The following is a 27,233-nucleotide window of genomic DNA, read 5'->3' on the forward strand; positions in this document are numbered from 1 at the left end:
ACACACACATATATATATGCACTAACATTCTTGGGGAGCTTTGTATCATTCTTGGGGAGCTTTGCATCATTCTCTTTTAACAGGTGTGCTACTTGTTTCAGTGACTAGGAACTTTTGCTAATAAACTCAGCTTTCCCTTTATCTTAATCTCATACTTGAGCATTAATTGTTTTCTTCTTTTTTAGCAAAGGACAGCAAAAGGCCTTCAGGGTCGCCTGCAGCCTTGAACGTAGCACAATGGAGTCGGAAGGGTGAGTGGGTGCAGAAGGCAGAGCTGTTAATGAAAGGAGAGAACCACAGTTCTTCCTGGGAGAGCCCAGAGGCCCTGATAAAACACGCTGTGACCGAAGGGTGAGGACTTAGAACAGGTTTCTAAGAAGCTGCACCTGGCTCACTAGGGTGTGTTCTGTGCTGTCTAAAGAGCAGGGCTTCAGGCCAGATGAATCAACCCTAGTGCTTTGCCTCCCTGGAGCTGGAGTAGAAACTCCCTGTTTCCTTAGGGATATCCCCCATGGTGCCTCTTACCACATCAGCAAAACTTTGTGCATGCTCCTAGCCTCATATTCATTTACAAATTTAAATTCCTGCTCTTTTCTGGGCAAATCTCATGTAAATGTGACTGATTTGGGGACCCCCCCAAGAAAGCAAGGATCAGTGCTTGTTTAATGTATTAGTAAAGCTATTTGTCCCTTCATATTTTAAAGTATAAAAATTAAATGTAAATTCTAGTATTTCTCATGTCTACCCTCCTTTTGGACAGCCCTGAGGGCTTGCGCTCCACTTTGAACTTCTTGTCCTTATGGATTTCATTGAGATGCCATTTATACTGCATAACTTTCTAAGATTATCTGAACTTTCCTCAAGCTAGATCCCTAGATATAAAATTATTGAGTCTACGAGTATGAATTTTGAATAGGGCACATTTCAATTAGTGAAACAGCCTGTCTGTCCTTCCTAGTACATGACCGTGTGTTCTCATGTTACAGACACAAGTGCTGACACCTGATTGTTTCCTCCCTCTCACTCCTATGGACAGCAGTTTCCTGTCAGCGCTCATCTTCCCACCAGCCCTGACCAGGGCAGACATCTGTCGTTAGGCAAAGCTTGGGGTTGGGAGAAGGCAGCTTGGGGGTTCATTTCCTACAGGTTGATGGCTTGCCTATAACCTGAAAACTTCCTAAAATATTTAGAGCACATCAGGTACGTTCCAGGTGAGCTCAGAAATCAGTTCTGCCAAGGGTGAAAGGTAAGCTCCTTTCCGGTCTTCTGCAGAGGACTGGCAAGTCCGGAAGGCTTATGTAGATAAAAGGTCAAAGCAATTTCCAGGAGAACTGCAGGTTATTTTAAGCTGGCTGATCTCAGCATTGCTGGGAAAGATGCTAGCCCCCAGGGTAGAAACAGGGCGATTCAAGCTACAGGTTTGGCAAAGCTTGGTGCTCAAAGCAAATAAACCTCCTCTCAGTGCTTCTTAGTGGGCAGCTTTTGCATCTTCTCCATCCCATTTTCTGACATGAACAGTGGTTGTTTTATGTTAAAGAAAAGGACAACATGTAAGGGACTAAATCCTAATAAGCAAGCAGGGTCACTGAGGAAGGAAAAACGTGGTCCACTTCCTGCTTCTTCATGGTCTGGCAGGAAGGACTTATTTTTAACTCCAGCGCTCCTTCAACTCACCTGCTAAAGTAGAGTTATGTAACCCTGGCCATACCTCAGCTTGGGGCTGTGACCTACCAACTTTCTCTTCTTTGTTTAAGTTGACCAATACAAAGTTAGGGGTGAAAAAAAACTACTAAAATCCGTAGAACCCAGGCCCTCCCTGGGGGACTTGGATTTTTGGTTTTTGGGTCCCTTTCTCCACTTGCAGAGAGCTTTGCTCCCTGTGGGAGTGACCTATGGATATGAGTCTTTATCTTTCAATAAAAGCTTCTTTGCAAGGATGTGACTCTTGGTAGGTTAAGCAGGCTCCAGTGGATGGACCCACACTGAGGGACATTTGGGGACACAAATTAGATGGTATAGGTCTTATTACATATATAATCCAGTACATTAAATTGGGTGGGAGTCAATAAGGGAAGGTGCAGATAGGAGAAGGGATCTAAATACCATTAGATTATATTGTATGAAAATCCACAAAAATTCAAAGCTTTTCTATTGTTGAATTTTTGAAAATCACAAAAATTCATTTTTTGTATATTTTCATTGAATCTTTGTGTATTTCATACAAAACATCTTAATTGTCTTTATACTTCCTCCCCCATCCACATACTCCCATACCCCCTCTACTGAATTTCATGCATTCTGTCTTTTATGTTAAGGCCTATCTAGTCAAGTTAGCGAATCCAGATATCCCTCAATTCAAGTTCATCCACTGGGATCTAGTCAGTCTATCTAGAGTCACTCCCTTAAAGAAGATCAACTTTCCCTCACCCAGTAGTAATCAGCTGCCCATAGTTCTTTGGCTAAGGTTGGGGCCTGCTGCCAATTTCTCCAGTTCTATGCTAGGTTTTTGTCTGCTTGAGTTTGCATGGCTCTTGTGCATGCTGACACTATTACCGTAGGTTCATAAGAGCAAGGTCCCAGGAGATTGAAAGATTCTCTTTCTATATGGTCATGCACTTCCTCCTCTGGCTCCTACAATCTTTCAGCCCCCTCTTCCTCAATGGGAGCCCTGAGCCCTGGGTGGGCGAAGTTTAATATAGGAGTCCTGTCCAGGGACCCACACTCTGCAGACTCTTATTCTCTACGCTTTGGCCATTTATGTCCTTTTGTGTCCATCCCCTCTGCTGCATGAGGGAGTTTCATTGATGAGAGTTGAGAGATGCATTAGTGTTCTCTCTACCCCTTGTTTCACTATGTTCCATGAGCCTTAGGTGCAGAGGTTCCACTGCAGATGTGTAACTTAGGGTTGGGCATCTCACAGACACTTATTCTCTGTGTGTGACCAATTGTGGAAGTCTGTGATAGTCTCTGTTGCAAAAGAAGCTTCTTTGATGAGTGCTGACTGGCGTACTTGTCTGTAAACGTAAGAAGTTTGTTTGCCTGTTGCTCTCTGGTTTTTCCTGCCTTCTAATTCTTTAACTGGCTGAGAAAATAAACCCAACCCCTAGGTGGTTTCCATCCTCAATCCAGTTCCAGCAACAAACACATTTAACAGTCATGACAAAAATAACTGGGACTGGACATGGGAACATGTTTTGAGTGGCAAGTCTTAAGAGTTATGCTATATAATGTGTTGGGTTCAGTATAACAAGGCAACACAGGGCCTTTCGTTCAGAAAGCAAGCTAGAGCCGTTCCTTCCTTCCTCACCTTCTGGACCCATCACGGTGGGTTTTTACATTCTTTTCCTTTTTAACTCTCTTTTTCTTTTTTAAACAAACTCTTGCCACTCTTCCTCAGGATTCCTCTTCCTTCCACATTCACAGAGGCCTGGGGGTGGGTGTGGGTCCGTCCAGTCCCTGATCTTCCCCACCCACATCCAAGCACTCAGAAGATGGAGGTAGTAGTTATCACTGGGCTGGGTTTGAGGAGTGGGTACCGAAGGATCCAAATTCCCAGGTAAGTGAACTGAGGAGAGACGGCGCACATGAGCAGAGCTTTAAGAGCCCCCGGCATATGTTCCATGGTCTCATCAGCTCTCAAAGCACAGATTCAAAGATAAGATTTCATTAAATCCTGAGTGTGTGGCTCCCACCTGAGCCTGGAGTTCTAGTAACTGTGTGAGCCCTGGTTCCAGAGTTCTACTTTCTTAGAGGTTTTGTTTATAAATGGATGAATCCTAAATTCCTACATTACTTTTTCTCCTTATAAGTTTCAAGAGAAGTTTCGTGCAACTGGAAAATAGTGTGTGTCAGACATAGATATAAATGTCAGACGCTTGTGATTTCAAGAATTTCTTAGAGTCGCTTATTCTTTCTTCTGCCAAGGATTTAACGTTGGGAGAGAATAACATCTCGCGCTTACTGTTGACTGGCGTTTGTTTTCGCTCTGCCTCCATCATTTTTCTCAAGGTCAGTGTTTGTATGTCATACATGTGACACTGCAGCAAGGAAAGGACGAAGGAGCAGAATGAGGGCGATGGGAGAAGCGATCACTTCTGTGGACCACAGCTGCTACTCTGGCTCTGCTCTCACCAGCTACCTGGCCTCAGGCTGCTCCTTGAGCCTCAGTTTCCTAAGTTTATATTTAAGTGATTTAATTAAATGCTTAGAGACAAATGGCTGGAGCATCTGTAAGTGCTGCAAGTATTAGGTATCCAGGCGAAATCCTGTGAAGTCTCTCTGCTCACCTGTGAAATTTAGAAAGATGAGGATTATAACACTTGACACCACCCCTGGAAGTGCTTTGACAACAAGATGAAAACAAAACGATAGGAAGAGGTACAGAGGCATTAAGCAAGCAGAAGCCACGCTCCTGAAAAATGCAAAGCACAGATCATAGCAATAATACTGTCAGGATTCCTCCTATTCCTGTGGTCTCTCCCCAACAGAGCTATTTTCCCTGTAGGAATGACAGCTTGACAGTGTTGACATCTTACCAGAAGAGAGAGTCTCCTCTCATTTCTTTCTTCTGAAATTTCCCTTTATTCATTTCAGTTGCTGGACCAATGACCTTGGTCACAAAACAAAAGTCTGCGCTTGCCCTCCTTCTGAACATCCTGCCACGTGGGTAACAAAGAGCTGATGCAGGACTGCAGGGGCGGAAGCGGGAGGAGATCTCACTTAAGCACCTGGGACATTGCTTAGTCAGTAATCCTTGCAGGTACTGACCTTAGGGTGCTGGTCTCTTAGAACACTTCCCATCTATCCTTTAACTCTCTCCTCTTTCCCTCAAGTTCCTAAGGCATACCCAGAAAATAGTAGTTGCTTGACAGGCATCAACTCTTTGTCCGTGATTGACTTTGTCAATGTTTGCAAAAGCATGATCGCATGGCCCCTATTTCTCTTACTCTTTGAAATGGGAAGTGTTGGAAGATTCACACAGACTGGGGTCTCTTCCTGAAAAGGAATAGGTAGTCACCATTTAAAGCTTTGCAGGCCATACAATCTCCATTACAGTGATTCAACTCTGCCATCACAGCATGCAAACGGCTACAGGAATAAGTAAAGGGATGAACAAGCTATGTTCTAAGGAAATTTTATTTATAAGAACAGGCAGTGAGCTGGGGTTGGCCTGCAGGCCACAGTTTGCTGATCCCTGACCTCAATGATGGAAAATCATGGTGATTCTAAGCTGGAGGTGGCTATAAAACTCCTTAAGACAAATTCCTCCACTTCACAGATGGGGAGACAGAGGCTACGAGAAACTGTAGGACTTGCACAGGGTTGCTGAGTCAGGAAATGAAGAGGGCAGAGCTTGGACTAGAACTGTGGTTTTCAGACCCCTAAATGAGTGCTCATTCTAATCCCCCATATAAGAATTTTGATATACTGGCTAAAAAAATAAAACCAGAATCAGATCATCGGGAAAAAGCCCTGCTCCAAGATGATGAAATGTGGGAGAAACTACATCTGCTATCTCACCCCTGCCCACCTGTCCTGATGATAACCCCACAGCTTATTATGAGAAGGTCTGTGTGTCAGCGGAGCACTGTGAAAGCTGTTCCACTCTGCTGACAGGATTAGCTGGCTCACCCTCTGGGAAGTTTTTTCCTTGAGCTTCTCTTGTGATGGCTGTGACTGTCAGCACAGCAGTCGAAGTGTCTGAAATCTACAAGTAGGCTGCGGGCTGTCTTTGCCATACTATTCCTACACCCAAGGTGTCCAGATTCGAGGAAGGATGTGCTACCTCAGCTGCTAGGAGTGCTGGAGACGGCCTCCAACTAGGATCCCTTCTAAAACTGCCAAGAGCTGTCTCAGCCCTGCCCTTCCAGGTGGCCCTCAGTTAATGACTAACCATTGTAGAGGGAGAAAATTTGGCCATTTTGGTCTATGTGGAAAACTATGATGGCTTCCAAGCTCCCTGTGAGTTTGGCTAAACCTTGTCAAGGATGACCACTGCTCAGTTTCTCCCAGTACTTTGCCCTGGGTCCTTCCTCTTCTGACCTCAAAGAGCAATCCCAGGGGGCACTTATGCATACATATCCTGTCAATATCACTTTGTGTCAGAGGCTGCTTCCTGCAGAACCCAGCCCCCTAAATAGGCAACTGGGGTTGGAGAGGGGAGGGTTTGGAGACTGGATATGGTTGTCTTGGTTCCTTTGAGTATGTGGTAAATGCGACAGTTGAAATGACAATGTAATCATTACTACCACCCTGTGCTCATCCTAGCTATTGTGGAGAATACTTACAGTAGCACAGGGTAGAAGTCATCATATAAGCAAGTTGATGGCAGTCTTGTGGCAGCAGCTGTGTCAAAGCCAAGCAACATTGGAAGAGAAAAGCCAACATGAGGAGAGGGAAGAAGACGGCCAAAGTGAGAACCACCCAAATGCCTTCCTACTAGAAGGAACTGGGACGCATTAGATGAATCTGTGACCTGGGTTAGAGGATTTAGGTTTGAGTCTTGACAGTGATATTTGTTTAAGTCCTGACTCTGTGACTCAGTTTCCTCACCTATACAAAAAAAATCTGTCTTCTAGGGCTGTGATAAAAATTAGATGAATTGTATGTGTTTGTGTGTGTGTGTGTTTGTGTGTACATGTGTTTGTGCATTATTGTTCGTAAAGGCCCAAGGCAAATTTATATATCACCTCCCTCACCCCTACGGCACCCACCACAGGGCCTCTTCTCAATAACAAATAGCACCCACCCCAGTGTCTACACCGACAGTAAGTCAGCTTGGAAAGGCAAACTCCCTTGTCATCTCGCAGGGGTGATGGTAAATACCAGAAGACAGGAAATAAACTGACATGGCTATTTTCCCCCCAAAATATTCAACTGAATCTTATGGAATATTAAAAGCAACACTGGTTCAGGGTTTTGGAAATTTTTATTTCCTTTTGAATATGCTCAAAGCGACTTCTAAGGACAGCATATTATCAATAAAAGAAAAAGAAAAAGTGTCTGGTTTGGGATGACATGTAGTCATTAAATGTGGGTCCAGGTTAAAGGGAGATATGGAAGCCAGGCAGTACTTTTCCATCAGACAGGAGCTGTGTGTAAAGAGCTCAGTTATTCTAATCTGCCTACATGGAGACTCGTAGCTTTGAAAATACAACCTGCTTTTCTGTAGCATTAACCTGAAGACTAAAATACCTAAGCATGTCAGTGCTTTCCTCTCTTTCAGTTGCAAAGACTCACCCAAGTCATTCTTGTTCACTGCAGACAAGTTAGGAAACACAGAGAAGGTAAGCAGTTCAAAGAAAGCATTATTAGCACTTTGGTATTTCCAGGATTTTTTTGTGTATCAAATACAGTTTTGCATACTTATTTTATGACACTTTTCATACCAATGAATATGTAGCTACACCATCATTATTAAAATTTTTTGATTGATTTATTTTTATTTTATGTGTATGAGTGTTTTGCCTGCATGTATGGAAGTGCACCCATGCATGCAATGGCCATGGAGGCCAGACGAGGATGTCAGATCCCCTGGAACTGGAGTATAGACAGTTATTAGTCACCATGTAGGTGCTGGCAACTGAACCTGGGTTCTCTGCAAGAGCAGTCAGTGTTCTTAACTGCTGAGCCATCTCTCCAGGCCCTACACCATCATTCTTAATCAACTATAAAGAAAGTTTGTTCTAGAAGATACACTAGCCACCATTACTAAGCATTTATTGTGGCCTCAGTTTTACACTATTACATGTAACACTGATGGTAATCATACCTTATATGTTTATCTTTACATGTAATTCTAATTCTGCAAGATACGTTCCCATACAAATATTTTTTTCTGGGTCAGTGTATTTAATTCTCTCAAGTTAGTATAATGTAAATGTTAAACAGTTGTGAATAACATTCTTCAATGAGGTCATAAATATCAAAATTTGAATGTGAGACACTTTTATTAAAGCCTTGTCTGATTTATCAAAACTTAAAAATGAGCCCTTTTAAATTTTTTTGCTGGCAGTGAGAGCATTTCTGTCTTTGGTTTCAGATCCTGGTGGTTTGGAAGTGTGGTCCCTGGACCAGAATTGCCAAGACTGGTTAAGTATGCAGACTCCTGGGCTCTACCCAAAACCTACTGACCAGCACCTGTAGGGGATGAGGGATAGCCAGCTGGTGATTCTCATCCATCCTACAGTGTGAGAAGCACCAGCCTGTTCCATCCCATCTGTCCTCTCACTGGGTGTTCACTGCATTCTGTCTGGAGGTTTAGTATTGGTCCAGATGTGTTAACATTCCTACTAATCTGGAAGTTCCTTGAAAACATGAACTACTCCTGATGTTCCCATGTATACCCAAGAATCATTTTGTGCCAGGAAATGATCCATACCTACTTCATAATTAAGTGATTTATAGGTGAATGCAGCATGATTCACACTTCTAACTTTCATATTAATAACACTAAGTATGTGATGGTTAATCTTCATTGTTGATTTGATTGAACTGAAAGAGGCTTAGAGGGTCAGGAAAGCACACTCCTGGGTGTGTCTGGCATGGCATTTCCAAGAGGGTGGCTATAAAGGGCAGCAAATAATCACCCTGAATGTGAGCAGCACCATCTAGCAGGCTGAGGACCTGGATGGAATGAAGGCGGAGGTGGAGCAAACCAGGCAGGCTTCACTTTTCCTGAGCTAGGAACTGCAGATCCAGCGTCTTCAGTCTTTCAGCGTTGACTCCCCTGGGAACTCCCAGCCTTCAGCCTCGGAATGTGGCTGTACCTGAGCCCACTCTCTTCTAACGCACCTTCCAGTCTCCTGGACTCATCAGCTACTGGGTTCTCTGCCTTACCAGCATGCAGATGGCCATTGTCGGATTACCTACCCTCCTATGACATAAACCAGCCCAATAAAGCCCAAATTGGAATTTATTCTATTTGCTGGTTCTGTACCTTTAGAGGACCCTGACTAATACACACTACATTTAAATAATGGGATAAATTTCTTTTAATGACTGAACCAGAAGTTGCCTCAAGAAAGAAGCAATTGGTTTGGTGTCTAATTACTATCAGAAAGAATAGCTTACTATTTTCCTTTGAGAACCAGCAGTCTCTGAAGCTCCAATGGACAGGTTAATCTGCTCATTCACTAGGGCCCGTTAGCAACTGCCACACCCAAGCAAGCATACTGGTGGCTCTGTGCTGCCTGAAGTCAGATGACCCAGGAATATTAATGAGCGAATTCCAGGGCTGAGGTTGATGCTGGGCAATCTGCACACCTTCTTCTTTCTTAAGCTCAGCTGAGCACTTAGCTAGGCAGACCCAGGGCCAGGTTTGTGGTTCTGTAGGCAGCACTCCATGTTGTACACCCACAGCTCCCACTGCTATGGTCCTCTACGTGGGTGAGAACACAGGACAGGTACTCACTTCACTGGGAGTCAATCTGACTACTGCTGTATGCAGCACCTGCTCCCTATACAGTTAGCAGCAGGGAAGGTAAATCAGAGACCCTCTTGTGTCATCTACTCCTTAGCCTCTTGTGAAAGCCTGAAGAGGAGATGTTGGCATATAACACTGCAAAGGCTGCCTTTGCTTTCCTACTGACCTTCTTGGAGGCTTTTTAAGTTTTCTCTTCACAGTTACAAAGCTCTTCACTATAGCAAATGTTCATTATTTTTTGGCCTCAGATTCTCCCCTAACAATAGCTTAGAAAAATAAGACCTTATTTCTTTAGGGAAAACAAAAGAATATGGGCCAGCAAGATGGCTCAGCAGGAAAAGGTGTTGGACGTGGAAGCATGGGGACCCGAGTTCAACCTTTGGAACCCACAAAGGCACAAATCTGTCATCTGAACTTCACATGTATTCTGTGGCATGTACACCCACCATCATGCACACACACAATAATAAACACACAAAATTTGAAAAGAATGAAAATGAATTGCCTAGGTCATAAGCCATAGCCACATGCATAATGACTCGGCAAGAACACTCTCGATGAAGGCTGCTGTCCCCAGCAGTGCACCTCCTTATGTCCCTTCTGTCTTCATCTTCACCTCCTGGTGGCCAAGCCTATTCTGTGTCAGGGATGATCTCAAAGGCTATTAAATGCTTGAACATTCCTTTATGACTTCTGCTTCCTTAGATGAAAGCACTCTCCCCTCTTCTGAATCTTTACTCTCTCATCTCTTTATAGTTATTTAGACCCTTGTCTATGAAACCATAAGTCCTCAAAGACAGGACACAAGTCAAACCTATTTTTGTACCCTCCATGCAAGGTACAGCACTCGCTCTATAAACATCATTGCCTTCAATGAAACCACAACGTAGGGGTAATGAATTAACGATGACTGAGTTTCTCTTAGCTGTTGAGATCTAGTTGTAGGAACTTTTTCTAGATAATAGGAATTGTTCAGTGCTCTTTGGTAAGGGTACAGTAACAAGGACAATTAACAATATTGCTGAAAGGTTTACCTGTGTTATAAAATCTTTCCCTGCCCATTCCCCATTGCCCCACATCTGTCAAATGAGGGTATCTGGCAAGGTAGCAGTCATGAACGAGGGTCTCTGTAAACTATCACTACCTCTGAATCTACTGCATTAGTTCAAGCTTTAAAGAAGTTATAAAAATTTAAATTTCTACTAGACAAAAACAGATGGGACTGTGTCAAATACATATTGTGCACCCACATCAAAATGATCCAAGTGGCTTATGACCCAAAATATCCACTCCCTTCCTAGGAGCTCAACATGTCAATAGCCAAAGATAAAACACTGTGTTGAAATCACTTCAATTATTATAGGAAATTCTTTTTTTGTCAAGGTGAAAAAATATCAGCTGTGCCAGGCTGTCAGTTATCCCTGCACTAAACAGCTTAGTGTTTGAGAGCTCAGCAAAGAAGTCGCCGAGGGAGTCACAAGCTCTGATGCCTTCTCTGCTCTAGAGTGATCGTACCACTTAGTAGATGTTAGGGTTACCAAATTAATGGAAGAATAGAGGAGATTGTCAAACATCCAAACAGATCAGACATCCCGAAGCACTAAAGGAATCACAAAAAGCAATGGTTTCGGAGCGTTTCCATCCAGTCTGGATGCACAAAGGACGTGCACCATTTTGCTGCGGGATTCTCAGTAAGAGAGTTAATTTGCCAGACACTGAAGAGTTAGGTTTTATATGTTACCATGGCTTACAATGTGATTATTAGAAATATGGCAACTGAATTTTCCTTTCTAAGGAGCTGAGGGTGGCCTGAATGGTTACTGTGGCAACACTGGATCTGCTGTCTGTGTGATGATAATTCACAGGCAGTTCTCCATCAACTTACTCCTCATTGCTTGTTGAAGGTAAGCTTTTTCTGATCAAGCTGAAAAGCCATTCTGGCATTTAGGATGAGGTTCAGACTCCTTAAATGGCATACAAGTTTCTCCTGCCACGTTCACCAATCTGTTCTCCTGCCCACAGCTTCCATTCCAGTAGCAACACACATCTTTACAGTTCCATGAATACACTCCATGGTTTTCTACCTCTGAGTTTTCACTCTCCTTGGCCCTGTCTAGAGGACACGTCTCCTAACCCTCTGGAGCACTACATATATCTTTTTATTCAATCATCAAGTGATTTTTGAAATAATGCCCTGTGCTGCTTTATGTCTTGGATCAGAGAACTCTATAGGCAACATAACTTTACTCTTCCCTCACAGACACAGGAATTCCAAATCTTCCACTTTCCCTGAGCTGTGCCCTTGTTCAGTGTGTGTTGTACTCATCAGAGCCCTGGGACTGTCTATCATCCTGACCTGATTAGGAACACAATGAGACAGAAACCTTGATTTCTCAGTCACTCCATTTGTGACATCTAGCTTATCATGATAAACTTCATAAATATTTTTAGAGAAAAGAAATATGCCATGTGTATTCCAACTATGAAAGTTTTATTTTTTAAAAACAATATTTTAATATTTTTATTTTATGTGTATGAGTGTATTGCCTGCATGTATGTAAGCGCATTTGTGTCATGCAATGCCCCCTGAGGTCAGAAAAGGGTATTGGATACCCCTGAAGTTATGAACGGCTGTTAGCTGCCATGTGCTCTTAACCACTGAGCCAGCTCTCCAGCTCCCCAAGTTTTGTTTTTAAAAGTAATTGTGCTTAGGAAAATGGCCACTGCCTACATGCTTGGCCATGTCCTCATTTCCTGCCCCTTTTTCTTCCTTCTCTTCCCTAATCCCACCAAGAGTCACTCAATATCCAGTTCACGAGTAGACTTGAGTCTTGTCCCCCATGGAAACTTTTAGGATAAGTTTGGGTACTATAAATGTAGTGCCTCAATTTAGGATGACATATTGTCCTTTATGTATGAAGAAGCACCTACTGGGTTCTCCCTGTAAGAAGTGCTCCTTAGTGTTGTACAAATTTTACACTGTCTGTTCAGCTCCCATTTTGTAGTTGAGAATGTGTTCCAAATGGGTCTCAGCATCCAGTGCCTTATGAAGTGCTTGAACCTGCTAGACCTCCCTGATGTCTGATACAGAAACTGAGAAGGAGGCAGAAATATGATGCAGGTTCCAAGGAGGCCCCAATGACTTGTGCACGCTACATGAGGAAAAGTTAGGAACACAAATCCATGGCTACACACCACACCCATGTTTTACGTCCTCTAAATGATTCTGAGATGTGCTGAAGCACAGGAGACACGGGTCTTATCTGACCTCGATGCTGTAACAGAGAGTCAACACATTGAACTTTGAAGACAAAGGGGCACCTTCTAATTCAATATCTATGGACCTTACACAAATGTTGACTCCCTATGTAGGCCAGTCATCTGTGATACAGAAAGGGAAAATACCTCTAACCCTGCTCTCAGTCACAATAAAATTGAATCTGGTATCAAACGGGCTCAAACCACCACACTCCACATTTTCTGGGCTGCGAAGTAAAAACTTGCTCAGTAACTGTAAGAGGACATCTTTATTGTTTTTCTCTTTTTTTCTACAGGATTAAGAGAAACTGCTGGAAAAGGTTTGTGGATGACAACAGCTTAACATGCTAGTGGGCAACTGGATGTGCACAGGTTGATGATGAATATAAGTAAAACTGTCTCAATTCATGTTTCATTTTTAGTAACAAGGCTTATATTTAAGGCTCACATATTCAAGTTTAAACTGTCCCTTAGATTCTGGTAACATTCTGAGATACATTAATGGCCACAGTGATTAATAATTACCATTATAGCCAACAAGCTTCCCAAAACTGTAGTTAGAGCAAAGCAAATACCAATTACCTAAGCAATCTTAGACTCTCACTCTCATGAGTCTGTAAGAAGGGATTATTTTCATAGCTCCTATGTAATGACAGAGAAGTGGCCAAAGTCCTAAAAGTGGCTCCTTGTATATAATGAGGCTCATTCTGAGTTCCCTTTCTAGACACAATAGTTCAAATGCGCCTGCTCCCATCATCTCAATCCCTGCAGCTATAATTAAAAGAGCCTTCCATATAAGTAGTACCCACTGTCCAGGTAGTATAAATCACTATAAGAAGTTATTAGTTGGGGCTAGAGAGATGGCTCAGCAGTTAAAAGTACTGGCTACTCTTGCAGAGGACCAGGGTTTGATTCCTAGCACCCACATGGTGGCTAACAACTGTCTGTAACTCTAGTTCCAGGGGATCCAAAGCCCTCTTCTGACCTCCGTGGACACACTGCATGACATGGGTGCACCTACTTACATGCAGGCAGTGCACTCATACACATAAAATAAAAATAATAAAATATTTTTTTAAAAAGAAATTATAGGCCAGGCGTAGTGGCTCATGCCTTTAATCTCAGCACTCGGGAGGCAGAGGCAGGCAGATCTCTGTGAGTTCAAGGCCAGCCTGGTCTACATAATGAGTTCTAGGACACAGCTGGGGCTACAGGGAGACCCTGTCTCAAAAAGACCAAAAAAAAAAAAAAAAGAAGTTATAAGTCATGTACTGGAGAGATGGCTCAGCAGATAAGAGTGCTTTCTGTACAAGCATGAGTTCAGACCCCAGAACCCACATTTTAAACATTTTTTTAAAAAAAGTCAGGTGTGGCCACGTGCACATGCCTATAACCCCAGAGCTGGGGAAGGGGTGGGGGAATGGGAATAGGAGAATCACTGGAGCTTGCTGGCTGCCAGCCTGGTTCCAGATAAAGTGAGAGCCTCTGTCTCAAAGGGATAAGACAGGGAGTGATAGAGCAGGACACCTGACATCCTCCTCTGGCCTTGCACACCAACACACATATACACACACACACACGTGTATATACCACACACACACAAACACAAACATACCACAGAGACTTTACCAAAATAAGAAGTAAAGGAAGAGTAAAAGGCTTCCTGTCTTTAAATTTCATTCATTTATTTACTTTTTGAGACAGGGTCTCCCTGTAGCTGCAGCTGGCCTGGAGTTCGCTATGTAGACCAGGCTGGCCTCAATCTCATAGAGATCTGCTTCCAAGTGCTGGGATTACAGGCATGTGCCACCATGCCTGGCTTCTTACACAAATTTAGAAAGCATTTTAGTAGTTCACTTGGGGCCAACACTGAAATATTTTATAAATCCTTTCAGCAGACATTAGAACAGAAGAAGAGAGACGCTCCAAGGCTAAAACATTCAACTCTGATGAATCTATTCAGTCTTGCAATTGGAGGATTTGGAAAGAAGGATTTTAACTTCAAAGTATGTATTTTTCTTTTACAATTAGCCTCTTTATTTAAAAATTTAGGTGGGTTTACTACAATCTCAGTAATGAAGGTATCCAAAATTCTTAATCCAGTCTTGATAGTAGGCTCACTAAAGTAATAGAAAACAGAATTAGTCTTTGCTTTCCAGTGCTCCTTGATGATGATGATTTTAATTGTATATATTTATGTAAATTAGAATGGCTATTATGGGGAGGTACCTCAGAGAACTAAAAGTGGTGAAGATCCAGCTATTCCACTCCTGAGTTAGAGGCAAAGCAAATGCAATCAGCATATCAAAGGGATACCTGCATTTTCATGTTTATTCTATGTTCATTTAAAAATTGACATATAATCTATGAAATCATGTGCATAGTACCTTTTAAAGTTAGCAATCGAAAGAGAGGAAACACTCCCTAACTCACCTGTGACTTCTATGTCCCCAAATCAACTACATTCAACTCCTTAACTTTTTTGTATTTTTTTTCTATATCATATGCCTATACAACTATTTTTAACTTCCTATTCTTCACTAGGTATGATCTTTCTACTATGCATGGAAAGTCTGAATTTTGTTCTTTCTTTCCCGATTCCATCTCCCTCCCTCCCTCCTCTCTCTCTCTTCCCTTCCCCTATCTTTCCAATATAGTTATATCACAATTCTTAAATAATTAAATCTTTAAATTATGATTATGTAAATACTAAACACACAATGTATATAGACGACATTTCCTTTCTAAGTAATTTTTCCAGGAGTTAATAATTGCCTTGATATATTTACATTTCTTAGTTTTCTGATTGCTTCTCTCTAATCCATCCACTGAAAACTCCTCTCATTATGATCAATTTAAGTAAGGTTATCCATTATGTCCACATCTCCCTGAGATATACCCATCCATCCCTGCAGTCTTCTGTCCTAGTCTAAGTTTAAATGGCTTGCTATCCAGGCCTGTCACTCAGATGTCATCCAGTGGCCTCCCTTTATATCATGCTGGGACACCCTTATCTTCTCTCCTGTGCTGAATACTTATTACTAAAGCTCATTATTTACTCTTTCTTGACTTACTATCTTTTTACATAACATAATTTTAGGAACTTTCTTAGGCAAGTTATGAGAAATACATATTTTAAAACAATATTTTTATAGAGTCTTTGAAATTTTCATATCTGTTTTGATCGTACTCAGGCCCCCTCTCCTCTCAGATCCACTCCCATCTTCCTACTCCTACCCCATTTCATGTCTAGTTTTTTAAAAGGCCTATGAAGTCTAATTTGTGTCCATCAAATACTCTTGGGTACAGGTCCCTCCCCTGGAGCCTGGCCAACCTACCCAGCATCATACCCTTAAAGAAAACTGAGTCTCCCTCCCCCAGCAGCTATCAATTGCCAACAGTTCTTCAGCTAGGGCTGGGGCCTCCTGACCACCTCCCCTTCTGCACTGGGTTTTTGTCTGGCTTGGGCTTGTGTAGGTCTTGTACATATTATCATAGGTTCTATGGGTTCATGTGTGTAACTGCCCTATTGTGTCTGGAAAACCTGGTTTCTTTGCATTCATCCACCACCTCTGGCTCTTACGGTCTTTCCGCCCCCTCTTCTGCAATGATCCCCTTAGGAGGAGAGGGTGTGATATGGATGTCACGTTTAGGGCCGAGCACTCAGTAATCTCCTGTTCTCTGCACGTTGACCAGTCGTGGGTTTCTTTGAGTGAGCGTGCTACTCACTATCGTGTTTGAGACTGAATGCTTGAAATTGCTTCTGTTCTCTCACACTCGATTAACGATGGATCAGATAGATTTTTTAAAAATATACTTGGTTTATATGTGGTTAGAAAGATAAGAAAAATTTGAGTTTCAAATTTTATTACTTTCTAGCTTCCAGTATTATTGAAAAATAAGACAACATTTTTCCTGATATTTTGTAAACAATCTGTCTTATTTTCTCTAGATATTTTTCTTTCTCTCATCAACTTCTGTTCTTCCCTGGATTTTCCATTAATTAGATGCTAAATCACCTTAGTTTATTTTTTCTTATTGTTTATTTCATTCTGGAAATGTATCTCCCACACCTTCTACTAAATTTTTCCTTCCTGCTATTGAATTGTAATTTTAATAGCTTTTTCTTATTTTCTGGATAATTCTTTCTGTTTGTTTCTTCAAGGTAAGGTTCTTCAGTAACTTTTAAGATTTAATAAAAGGGTGGGATGTTTTTGAAGTTTTCCTCCTTACATTGTTTGTATCCTGGGTCTCTTTTGACTTTTCCCCTGTGTGTTATGCCTTCCATCTGGCTCCATCTGGTTATGTGTTCATACCTGAATGCTAACCATTAAAAGCCCTGTTAAGCTCTTTCTGTAGATTCAGGATTATTATCTGGTAGGGCTCATCTTTGCTATTTCGTTGGTAGAATATCAATTTTCATAGGACTCTTAGGCTGGTAAATGTTCTCGGAGAGTCATCGTTGGAGCAGATCTATGCTGCTCTGCCAGTATTTGGGAGGACTGGGTGTGTCAAGGAGTGTCCGGAGATTTTATCACTCAACATTCAGATTTTCACCTCCTCTTTCTGTTTTCATCCCATGAATGATGAAGTGAACTGATATGTGTCCTTGGTAACCCTAAATCCAGCACTTCTGTCACTTAACATCCTTTCTAAATCAAACCTAGTGCTTTGTGCCTTAATTGTGGAAAGGAGTCTCCTGGTGGTGTTAGTGGAAAAAAGGGGAGTTTGGGTCCATTGTGGCTCATTCACACTGTCAAGTGATCTTCTATTTAATCTTCACTCGCGCCCTGCTCTCAGAAGTGTCTTTATGAGGTTCAAGAGGTCTAGTTGGCTTGCTTCTCGTTACCGAGCTCTTCTCCCCTCTTCCTTCCCACATACATTTTAAGTATTCACATGCACATTTTCTCATTTTCTAAGTCAGTTCCATTCATCTGCCTGCTTTCTGGCCTCTCAAATTCAGTAGCATCTTTCTTTCCCTTTTCTCCTGTAGGTTTGTCAGTTTTATTTCCTTACTGTCCATTTAGTGGGACTACAGGCAGAGATGAATGTGTATTCTGTTACAGCCTTTCAACATACATTTCTATAAATCATACAGTCTAGAAGGAAATTTAAATGTCACCTACCCAATGAACCTTAATTTTTTTTTTCCATGGAGTCTTTTCAAGACACCATTTTAGGTAGAAATCTAATTTTTAAAATAGATTAAGAGTGAAGCTATTTTGATTTCAGGTGGTAAACTAAAAGGATTTGCATCTAATTGTTCCTAAAAATAATGTAAAATCCTTGCTAAGGGCTGCTTCTTTACCAGATACAGTGTCAGTCTCTGGAAAAGCCGAGAGGAGCAATAGTGATACACCTTTGGACGCTGTGATGCTCAGTACATACCCCCTTGCCCAATACTGTCCAAGAAGACCACTTTGAAAATTCCTCATCTAATCTAGGGTTCAGAGAGGGAAAATTATTTGACCACAGGTAGCTTTCTTGGTATTCTAGCCCATCCCCAGGAGTGAGATATCCTTGACAAATACGACTAACGTGCAGTAACGAGAGTACAGGGTGATGGTCAAAAGGGGAAAAAAAACTAAAGTTGCAACTATGGCTTTGTGCATGAAAATGCAGTGCAGGCTAGGAAAAGGCTTAAAGCCCTGAACAGCAGAGGTGAGCATTGATCGCCCCGTGAAAGCTACAGATGGTGTAGACTGAACAGCGGGGTGAGCAATGCCCTGTGGAAGCTCCACTGTTGGTTCTGTTCTGCTATCTCCTCTAAAATACTGCTTTGTGTTTTGTTTGTTTGTTTGTTTGTTTGTTTGTTTGTTTTGGTCTTTTTGAGACAGGGTCTCCTTGTAGCCCCAAGCTGCTTTGGTTTTTATAAGAAAAATTTCTAAAATCAGCATTCACAAATTTGAAAAAAGCCAGCTGTTTTCATCTAGGATCTTTATGAATACTCTGTGTGGAAATATACTGTCTAGTGCTGAAAGTTATCACAGTTGGGCTTTCAGGATTTAAAAATCAGAGAAGCTAAGAAATAGGGTTTTATCCTTGAAGTGCAGCAATCCCATTTATCGAGGCTGACAATGCTAAAGAAATTTAAGCTTTGTTTTTCAGACCAAATCTCTCGCAATAGCTGACTGACCTTCAGAGTGACGGTGCTTTCGGCTTGACTGGATGCAGTCTGCTTCTGTAGGACCAGCTGGGTAAGGAGAGTCCTCTTCCAGGGACTCTAAATCTATTATGTTCTGCCAGGCCACTACTTGATCAAAAAGGACCACCAGATTTCATTGATTTCATCCTTGGAGCCTGAAGGTCTCTTGGAGACTGAAGAAATAAGCATTTCTTCCTCAAGTTTCTTAGCTGTTGTGTAACCCAATGTATATTGGCCTGAGCTTTAATCATACCGTCTAGAAGGAAATTTAGATGTCACCTACCCAATCAACCTTAATTTTTTTCCATGGAGTCTTTTCAAGACACCATTTTAGGTAGAAATCTAACTTTTAAAATAGATTAAGAGTGAAGCTATTTTGGTTTCAGGTGGTAAACTAAAAGGATTTGCATCTAATTGTTCCTAAAAATAATGTAAAATCCATTGAAAAATGAGGAAGTTGAGCATATCTGTAAGATTCCGTCCAGGCTTTCTACTTCTTGGATACTCCAAAAGAATTGGCAAATGTGAATAGAGTTTAGAATCTGAGGAAGCTTACCCAGAGAGGTGAAACCCAGGACGTTTTCCAAACACCGGACTAGTGTTTCAATATTGCTGTCCTGTCAAATCAAGAAAGATATATTCTCTTTGTGTAGTAGAAGGAGATTTAATGAAAGAGAAGCATGGTCCTGCCACATCTAATTAAAACAACAGACGCAAATACATTTACAAAATTTTACAATGTGATTTTTTAAAAAGAAAATTCCCTGTACACGTACGTACATCTACGTCTTTGTATGTATAAAGGTTTATATATTAACTTCTAGATGTCTTGCTCTGTCTCTCTGATGGGAAAAGCATACGCTAAAACTGTTAACAGTGAATTTAAAAAAATTGTTTTAGTTTATTTGTTACTGTTCATTTAGGGTCCTAGGGTTTCATGGCTGCTAGGCAAGGGTTCTACCACTGAGCTACATCCCCAGCCCTTAAAAGTGGTTTCAACCAAAAGATAAGTTTGTGAGTGCTCTGATTTTCTCCTTTGTTTTGTGTTTTTCAAATTTTCTATAATAACCAAATATTATCTTTAATCTTTGAAATAATAAATGCTATTAGAATGAAAAGTAAGACTGTATTTAATCAATAAATACAGCAGGACTCAAGGGAGGCATTTTTCTGCTTTTTATGAGAATGCGTAACCTTCAAGGAGTCATACATTGAAGAATTATTCTCCTCATTTACCTCAATCTCCAAGAAAAGTCAGCTATCACCCTTGAGGGCTGAGGGGGTTCCCTGAACTACACTTGATAACAAATGTTGTCTTTGGTGCAAAATAAATATCCATCCTCTACCCAGCAGTCTGTAAGTAATCTAACATAGCATCTTAATGACCTGAGGAAGTGGAACCTCTTAATTATTTTCAGGTTTGTAGCCACAAACATTGAGGAAGATTAATCGTGGATTACCTGCTCCATTTCAAACCAAGCATCACATTTCATATTGCAGGAAGTGTCTGTGAGTTTTAGGATAATGTACAATACTGTGACAGGCTACTTTAATGCATTTCATAATTACGGTGGATCTCATCACACTTTCCCAAGTTTGTGCAACTACTTAAAAATTTTAAAAGTATTTTTATTAATTCTTTGAAAACTTCAGTGTATTTTGATCATATTCCTCCCTCCCCCAAGTCCTCCCAGTCCCACGTCCCTAGCCACTCATAAAGTGGACAGCTACTTTTTATGCATGTTGAAAGCCCAGAATCATTTTGTGCTCAGAATATAAGAAGAGGCAATGGGGAGGAGGGCTTTCCTGCTCAGTGCTGATCAGTGAGGTCCGAATAAAGACCCCTGATTTGGCCCAGGAATAGGGAGGTAGGTGCCAGACACAGAGACCAAAGAAGGCAACACAGAGCCTTTCTTCTGTATCCCTAGATTCTTCAAATTTACAGGGATAGTCAGAGAGACTCTCCAGAGAGCCATCTTCTCCCAGAGGAAGCCCCATCTGCATAAGCACCTGATCACACCAAACAAAGGAATCCAGGTGGTTCTAAGCCTGGCTCGTCCACTGTATGTGCTGGCCTGGGCCAGAGCTTGACTTTTCAGCTCTTAGTTTTTGTATCTGTAGAAATTCAGAGTTTTCTTAGTCCGGCTGGGCTGCTATAACAAAATACCATGAGCTGAGTAGCATAGAAACAATAGGAATCTATTTCTCATGACTGAGGACGCTGGGAAGCCCAAGATCAAGGAACTATTTGATTTGGTTTCTAGTGAGGTCCCATTTTCTGGTTCATAGATGGCATCTTGTTATGTGCTCACAGAACGAGTAGAACAAACAGAAGCATGCGGGACCTCTGCTCTCTTTCCTTTATGCCTCTGTAGACTTGTGGACTCAGAGGTCACAGGCAGTGACAGAGCTGAATTTACATTCCTAACAAGGGCAAGTCATTTTCTACTTCTAAACTGAAAGTAGGGTATAAAGACCAATAGTGTAAATTATATGTATTTAAACTTTGTGGAAATTTGGAAATAATTTCAGACTTACAGAAATGTTTCAAAGTCTGTGAAAAAAAATACCCAGGTGTTCTTCACCCCAAAGTCAGTGCTTTCTTTTGTGTACTTTATCATCCCCCATGTATCGATTCATAATGGCAATTCTCAACCTTAAGCCCTACTGATATCTGGGGCCAGACAATTCTAATGTACTGTCGGATGTTTAGCTAAGGAAAGGTAACCTACTCATTCTGTGTATTCCAGAAATTATCATTTATCTGAACACAACTTTCCCTGGGAGAAGGACACAGCAGTGAAACCCAGCTTTTCTGTGGCTTCCTATACCATGTCTGCGCGTAAGCAGAGGTGTAGTCTTGGGGAACATCTGCCATGGCTCATACAATGTGGAGATTGTGCTGTTGATGGAAAATTTTGTACTTCCTTATTGTTTCACAGTTTAAATTGAGTTTTGGTGGATCCAGGTGGCCTGAGAAAACCACCACATCTCCACGGTTGCCAAATTACAGTGCCGCCAGCCTTCAGTCACCTCAGCCAAGGAGTTGGAAGAGTCTTTCTAAAGTAAAGCTCTGGAAAGCAAAATGGCTCCTTTGCTGATGAATTTAGATGCTCTTCAAGCCTCCTTTTCCTAGAGCTATCAACCTTTCCATAAAAGCAAAGTGCCTTTGAGGTATGAAGAGCATCTTGTAAGGTTCAATTCTGAAACACTTCCATGGATTTAAATGCACGGACTTTCTTTTTCAGAACACGTGGCTAATGAATGAGCTGGCCCTTTGCAGTCGGTATAGTCAGACTAATAATCACATAGTAGCTCTCCATGCCTGCCCAGAAGCCACAGAAAAAGATGTGGTACCTGGAGCAATCTTTACTGTTAAAAAATATTTATCTATATTTTGTCTAAAAATGTAGAAAATCATTAAAGAAAATACATATCATTCCCAATCCTACTATTATTAATACACACACACACACACACACACACACAGAGCCTTTTCTACATAGATCTAGCTTTTAGATATTCAAGATTTTATTGTAAATGTATGTGTGGTGTTAATATGCTTACCTTTTAGATAGTTGAAATATACTATAATGGCATATGTGTGCATCCATAGCAACATGGATTTTGCTTGGACTTTTATCCTACACTGTTAAAAATTATAATAGTTGAACAATATTATATTGTAAAATCTGTCATATGTATTCATCCATATCCCCATCACTGGGCATAAAGTTGTTTCTGTTTATTTAAATAATTGTGTTGTAAGTAGCATTGTAATGACTATCATACAGATCTTTACTTCATGCTTATTATTTCTCTGGGTTAATCACATGGCAGTTCCAGATTAATGAGAATGAACATTTAGAATACCCCATTGCTTCATTCTTCTCCTCTTTCTGCTCCCCATGCCCAAATTGTGTGTTTTGTCTGCAATAAGCTACAATACTGCCATACTTTAAAAAGTTCTATTTATTCTTCACTGGAATCTTCTTTCTCTTAAGATAAGATAAATCCATTAAAGACAAAATTTATGAAAAGTTACATGCATTATCTGTCTTAGGGTATTTGTGTTTCATAAGGGATATAACCTCATCTCAGAGGAATGAATTTCTAATAGGAAAAGTTTAATGGGGCTGGAATGATGGCTTAGTAAAGTACACTCCAGGCAAGCAAGAAGACCTGCAATCAGCTCCCCTGTGTCCATGTAAAAGCCAGGAATGGTGAGGCACATATATAACCTTAGCACGAAGGAAAGGGGCAGAGACTGATGGATTCCTGGACCTCATTGGCTGGCCAGCCTAACCAAATCTATGCATTTCAGTTCCAATGACAGACCTTGTCTGAAAAAATAAGATAGAGAGAAGTTGAAAAAGACAACCAGCCTCTGCACATGTGCATCTACATAGGCATGTGCACACACATATAGCATTATCGTGCACACGCACATGCACACACACACACACAGCCTAGGCAACAATAAGTAAGATGTCAAAGGAGGGAGCCAGAGGGATTTCACAGCCTTTAGCTAGGCAATTCTGTTTGACATAATAAGCAAGATTATTTTTTACACTAGAACTATTAACATTCCGAACTGAGTAATGGAGTGGTACACTTAGGAAAAGGTGATCTTTTCTAGATACACAGGCGAGAATGCAGGAACCAAGCCTGGGATGACTGGCATCTCAGTCAACGCCCCTAGAGATTCACTGCTCTGGCAGCAGGAAAATCCCCTCAATTTCCCCTGCAAAATAGCTATCAGTGAGCAAACAAACAACAAATGCTGGGAAGAACCCCAGGAAGAGGAAATCCTGTACACTGCTGGTGGAATGCAAATTGCTCCAGCTACAGTGGAAATCATTACCAAGGTTTCTCAAAAACAAACAAACAAAACAAATAAAAAACCCAAACTAATGGCCGGGCGTAGTGGTGCACGCCTTTAATCTCAGCACTCAAGAGGCAGAGGCAGGTGGAGTTCTGTGACTTCAAGGCCAGCCTAGTCTACATAGTGAGTTCCAGGACAGCTGGGGCTACAGGGAGACACTGTCTCAAAAAGATACCCCCCCAAAACAAACCCAAACTAAAAATAGAACTACCATATGACCTAGCTATACCACTTCTGGGTATATACCTGAACTACAACAAGTCAATATTTCACACACGATGGCAGAATTTAGGGGAGGGGCGAATGTAGTCAAAGTGCATGATACACATCAAATAACTGTCTATATGAAATCCAAAACTATGTACAACAGATACACACACCACACATGCACACACACACATCATGCATGCCACACATACATCACATATACCACTCACACATCACACACACATCACTCACACCACCCACACATCACACATACCTCACATACACACATCATGCACATCACACACACCACACATACACACACATCACACACACACCCTCAACACTCCCCTGCAATGTTGGTTCTCCACTGTCAGGTAAGTGGAAGTATTGTAGAAGCCAAGTTGAGAAGTCAAGGCAAAAAGACTTTCTTTTTTAATGAAAAGCAAATAAGCCATGTCTTAACGACAAACAGAACTCTGCTTACTAATGCCCCTTTTTGAACTGGCCACCGTCTCTTCTCTGGACCGTGTGACAGCTGCCTTTCTTTCACAGCTGCCTCACTTTACTCTATCCCCCGCCCCCCCCCACACATCACTTTGTTGCTGAGCATAGAATGAAATCTCAACCCTCATACATACAGAATGAAATCGTATTGTGAACTGTCATGCCCTGGCTCCTTTTTACCTTTCCAGCTTTACCTCAGTCCACTGTGTCTCCCACTCCTTATCCTCCACCCATACTGGTCTTTTTCTCAGTTTTTCACATATACCAAGACTCTTTCCATGTGAGGATCTGTCACTGGATGAGATGCTCCTGTCTCATATATTTATGTGATCACTTTTCTAATCCTTCAGCTCTTGACTTTATGTTGTCTGTTCAGAGGTTCTCTGAACACATATCACTAGCTTTCCATCACGTTTATGATCATTCCCCACCACGGTGCCTTGTTTATTCCAATGCACACCTCATAGATGAAGCTGTTATAATGAGTGGGGTTAGGGCACTGATGATACCTCCTGAATCATTATCAGCTCAGAGCTGGGCACATACAGGCAATTGGCATACTTTTTTCATAACCCAATAAAACAAAAGCACATATAAATGCAAGGAACAACAAAATAAAATATGTCTGTTTCTATCTGACCATTTATGTTTTATTTAAGAACACAGTTTCTTCATTCTGTGAAAACTCTGAACATTTTCCGAGTTCCTTCAGAATTTTTATTTGTAGAGCACACAGTCAGTTGATGGTGTATCCTTCTCTCTGTCTTTTTTTCTTGGGTGGTAGATAGTCTATCATGAGGCTATGGCATAACAGACATATATGGCATAAAATGGCTACCCCAAAATGGAGTTTTATTTGATAGAATATCTATCATGAACCTTCTGGAAAACTGTCCTGCCTCAAGAGGAACGTCTCTCTTCAAAAGCTGGTCCTGCTGTGGGTTGGTATTTATCTTAAAGCCCTCAGCTCCTAGGTCACAGTGAGATATATAAGCCAGTCACTGGGGGATATGCAACTAGGGTTGGGCAGGTTAAATGGTACATGGCATATATGAATGGCAGTCTGTTGCTTTAAGTTTGGCTTTGTGCTCATTGGCCTTGGTCTTTCTTTGCTTTATGGTCTGTTCTAGGGGTGACTTTCTGTCTCTTTCAATTCTAGTTGCACCTTAAGTTACTTTCCTGAGAGATCCTGTGACCCTTGAGAACCTAGACCCTTTGCTGTATGTGCCATAGGCTTTGTTTTGCCTTCAGAACCAAACTAGTCCTATTAACTCAATCTGCAAAGCCATATTCACTGCTACTTCTTGGTCAACAACATGAACTGGAACTTACCAAGGTACTGCAAAGGAAATGTGTCTGAGGAACTCTCTCAAAAGGATATATGAAAGTGCCTTGTAAATGCTGCATACCCTATCTTGGAGATACATGCTTGTGGACATATTAAAAACTCTGAGATGTCTTCCAGAAAAGTAAGATCTATAAATTTATTTAGCTCTTTCCCAAATCTGTCCAAATCTAGTCCACTGTATGGAAGTTCCAGAAACATAAAAAAAGTTCTCATATAGACAAATATAGTAACAGAGCTTACTTTGCATTTTGTAGGCTCCTTAGTTCATTTATAGTGAATTCAGTCATCTTAAGATTTCTGCAAAGTATTGGGCTCTATTACTCAGCGTTTTTCAGGTAGAGAAAGGGAGAAAGGGAAGGAGAAGAGAGAGGGAGAGAGGGAGAGAGGGAGGGAGGGAAGGAGGGAGGCAGGGAGGAAGGGAGGGAGGGAGAGACGTTATTTTATATGATTATGGTGAGTCCCAAGATCTGCTAGATGAGTGTGTAACTTAGAGACCCACAAGACCAAATTGTTGTCCGAGTCTGAAGGCTGAAATAAAACATCCTAACTTAAAGGCAGTTGGGTAAAAATATTTCTTTGTTGCTCAAGGAAGACCAGCCTTCATTTTATTCAGGCTTCTAGATGATTGTTTGAGGACCACCTATATTAGAGATGCCAACAGTCTTGATGCACTCTGCTCAATTAAATGTTAATCTCATTCAAAATACCTCTATAGAAATACCCAGAATAATATTTAACAAAATATCTGGACACTCTGTGGCACAGTCAAGTTGAGACATAAAATTAACCTTTATATAGTTCTTACTTTTTCTTCATTAACTAAAATTTAAGGGTATTTGACAATTCTAAATTATATTCATGGGTGGGTTTTAAGAAGGGCTTTTGAATGATGTAGACTTAGTTTACCTTCTCCATATGACTACAAGAACATGATGTCATTTCTTTGCTGAGCTTTACATTTAAAATACGATGTGTGTTGGGCTGGGGAGATAATTCAGTGGGTAAAGGGCTTGCTGTGAACCTGTGAGAACCTGATTTCAAATCACCAGAACCCACATAACGCTGGGCGTGGCAGTGTGCATCTGTAACCTCAGTGCCCCTATAGTGGAAAGGGAGGCGGAGTCATGAGAATCCTGGAAGCTCACAGGCCAGATAGCCTGCCATACACAGCAGCAAACAATACAAAGAGAGATCTTGTCTCAAACAAGGTGGAAGGTGAGTACCAACATCTGAGGTTGCCCTCTGACCCCCACACAGGCACCACGGCATACGCACACCTGCTCTCACATAACCAACATGTACACAGACATTCACATATGCACACATAAAACACAAAATAACTGTGTGTTCATATATATACATATATATTATATAGTGGGGGCTTATAAGTGTGTAAAGCACATTGAAATCTTGAATATTAACCTATTATTAAATTATTATGATATTATTTTGAGACGATAGC

General features: G+C 41.3%; 1 protein-coding gene across 1 annotated transcript in view; it reads right to left on the bottom strand.

Annotated features, from left to right (window-relative positions):
• The window catches only part of Nek11 (NIMA related kinase 11), a 331,808-nt gene that overhangs the window by 68,274 nt on the left and 236,301 nt on the right, over positions 1-27,233 (bottom strand). The window contains 1 exon segment of the mRNA XM_029559675.1: positions 19,384-19,444. Within this exon segment, the coding sequence (XP_029415535.1) occupies positions 19,384-19,444 (61 nt within the window).

This window comes from Nannospalax galili, unplaced genomic scaffold (assembly GCF_000622305.1).
Source record: "Nannospalax galili isolate Female #2095 unplaced genomic scaffold, S.galili_v1.0 scaffold369, whole genome shotgun sequence".
NCBI lineage: Eukaryota > Metazoa > Chordata > Mammalia > Rodentia > Spalacidae > Nannospalax > Nannospalax galili.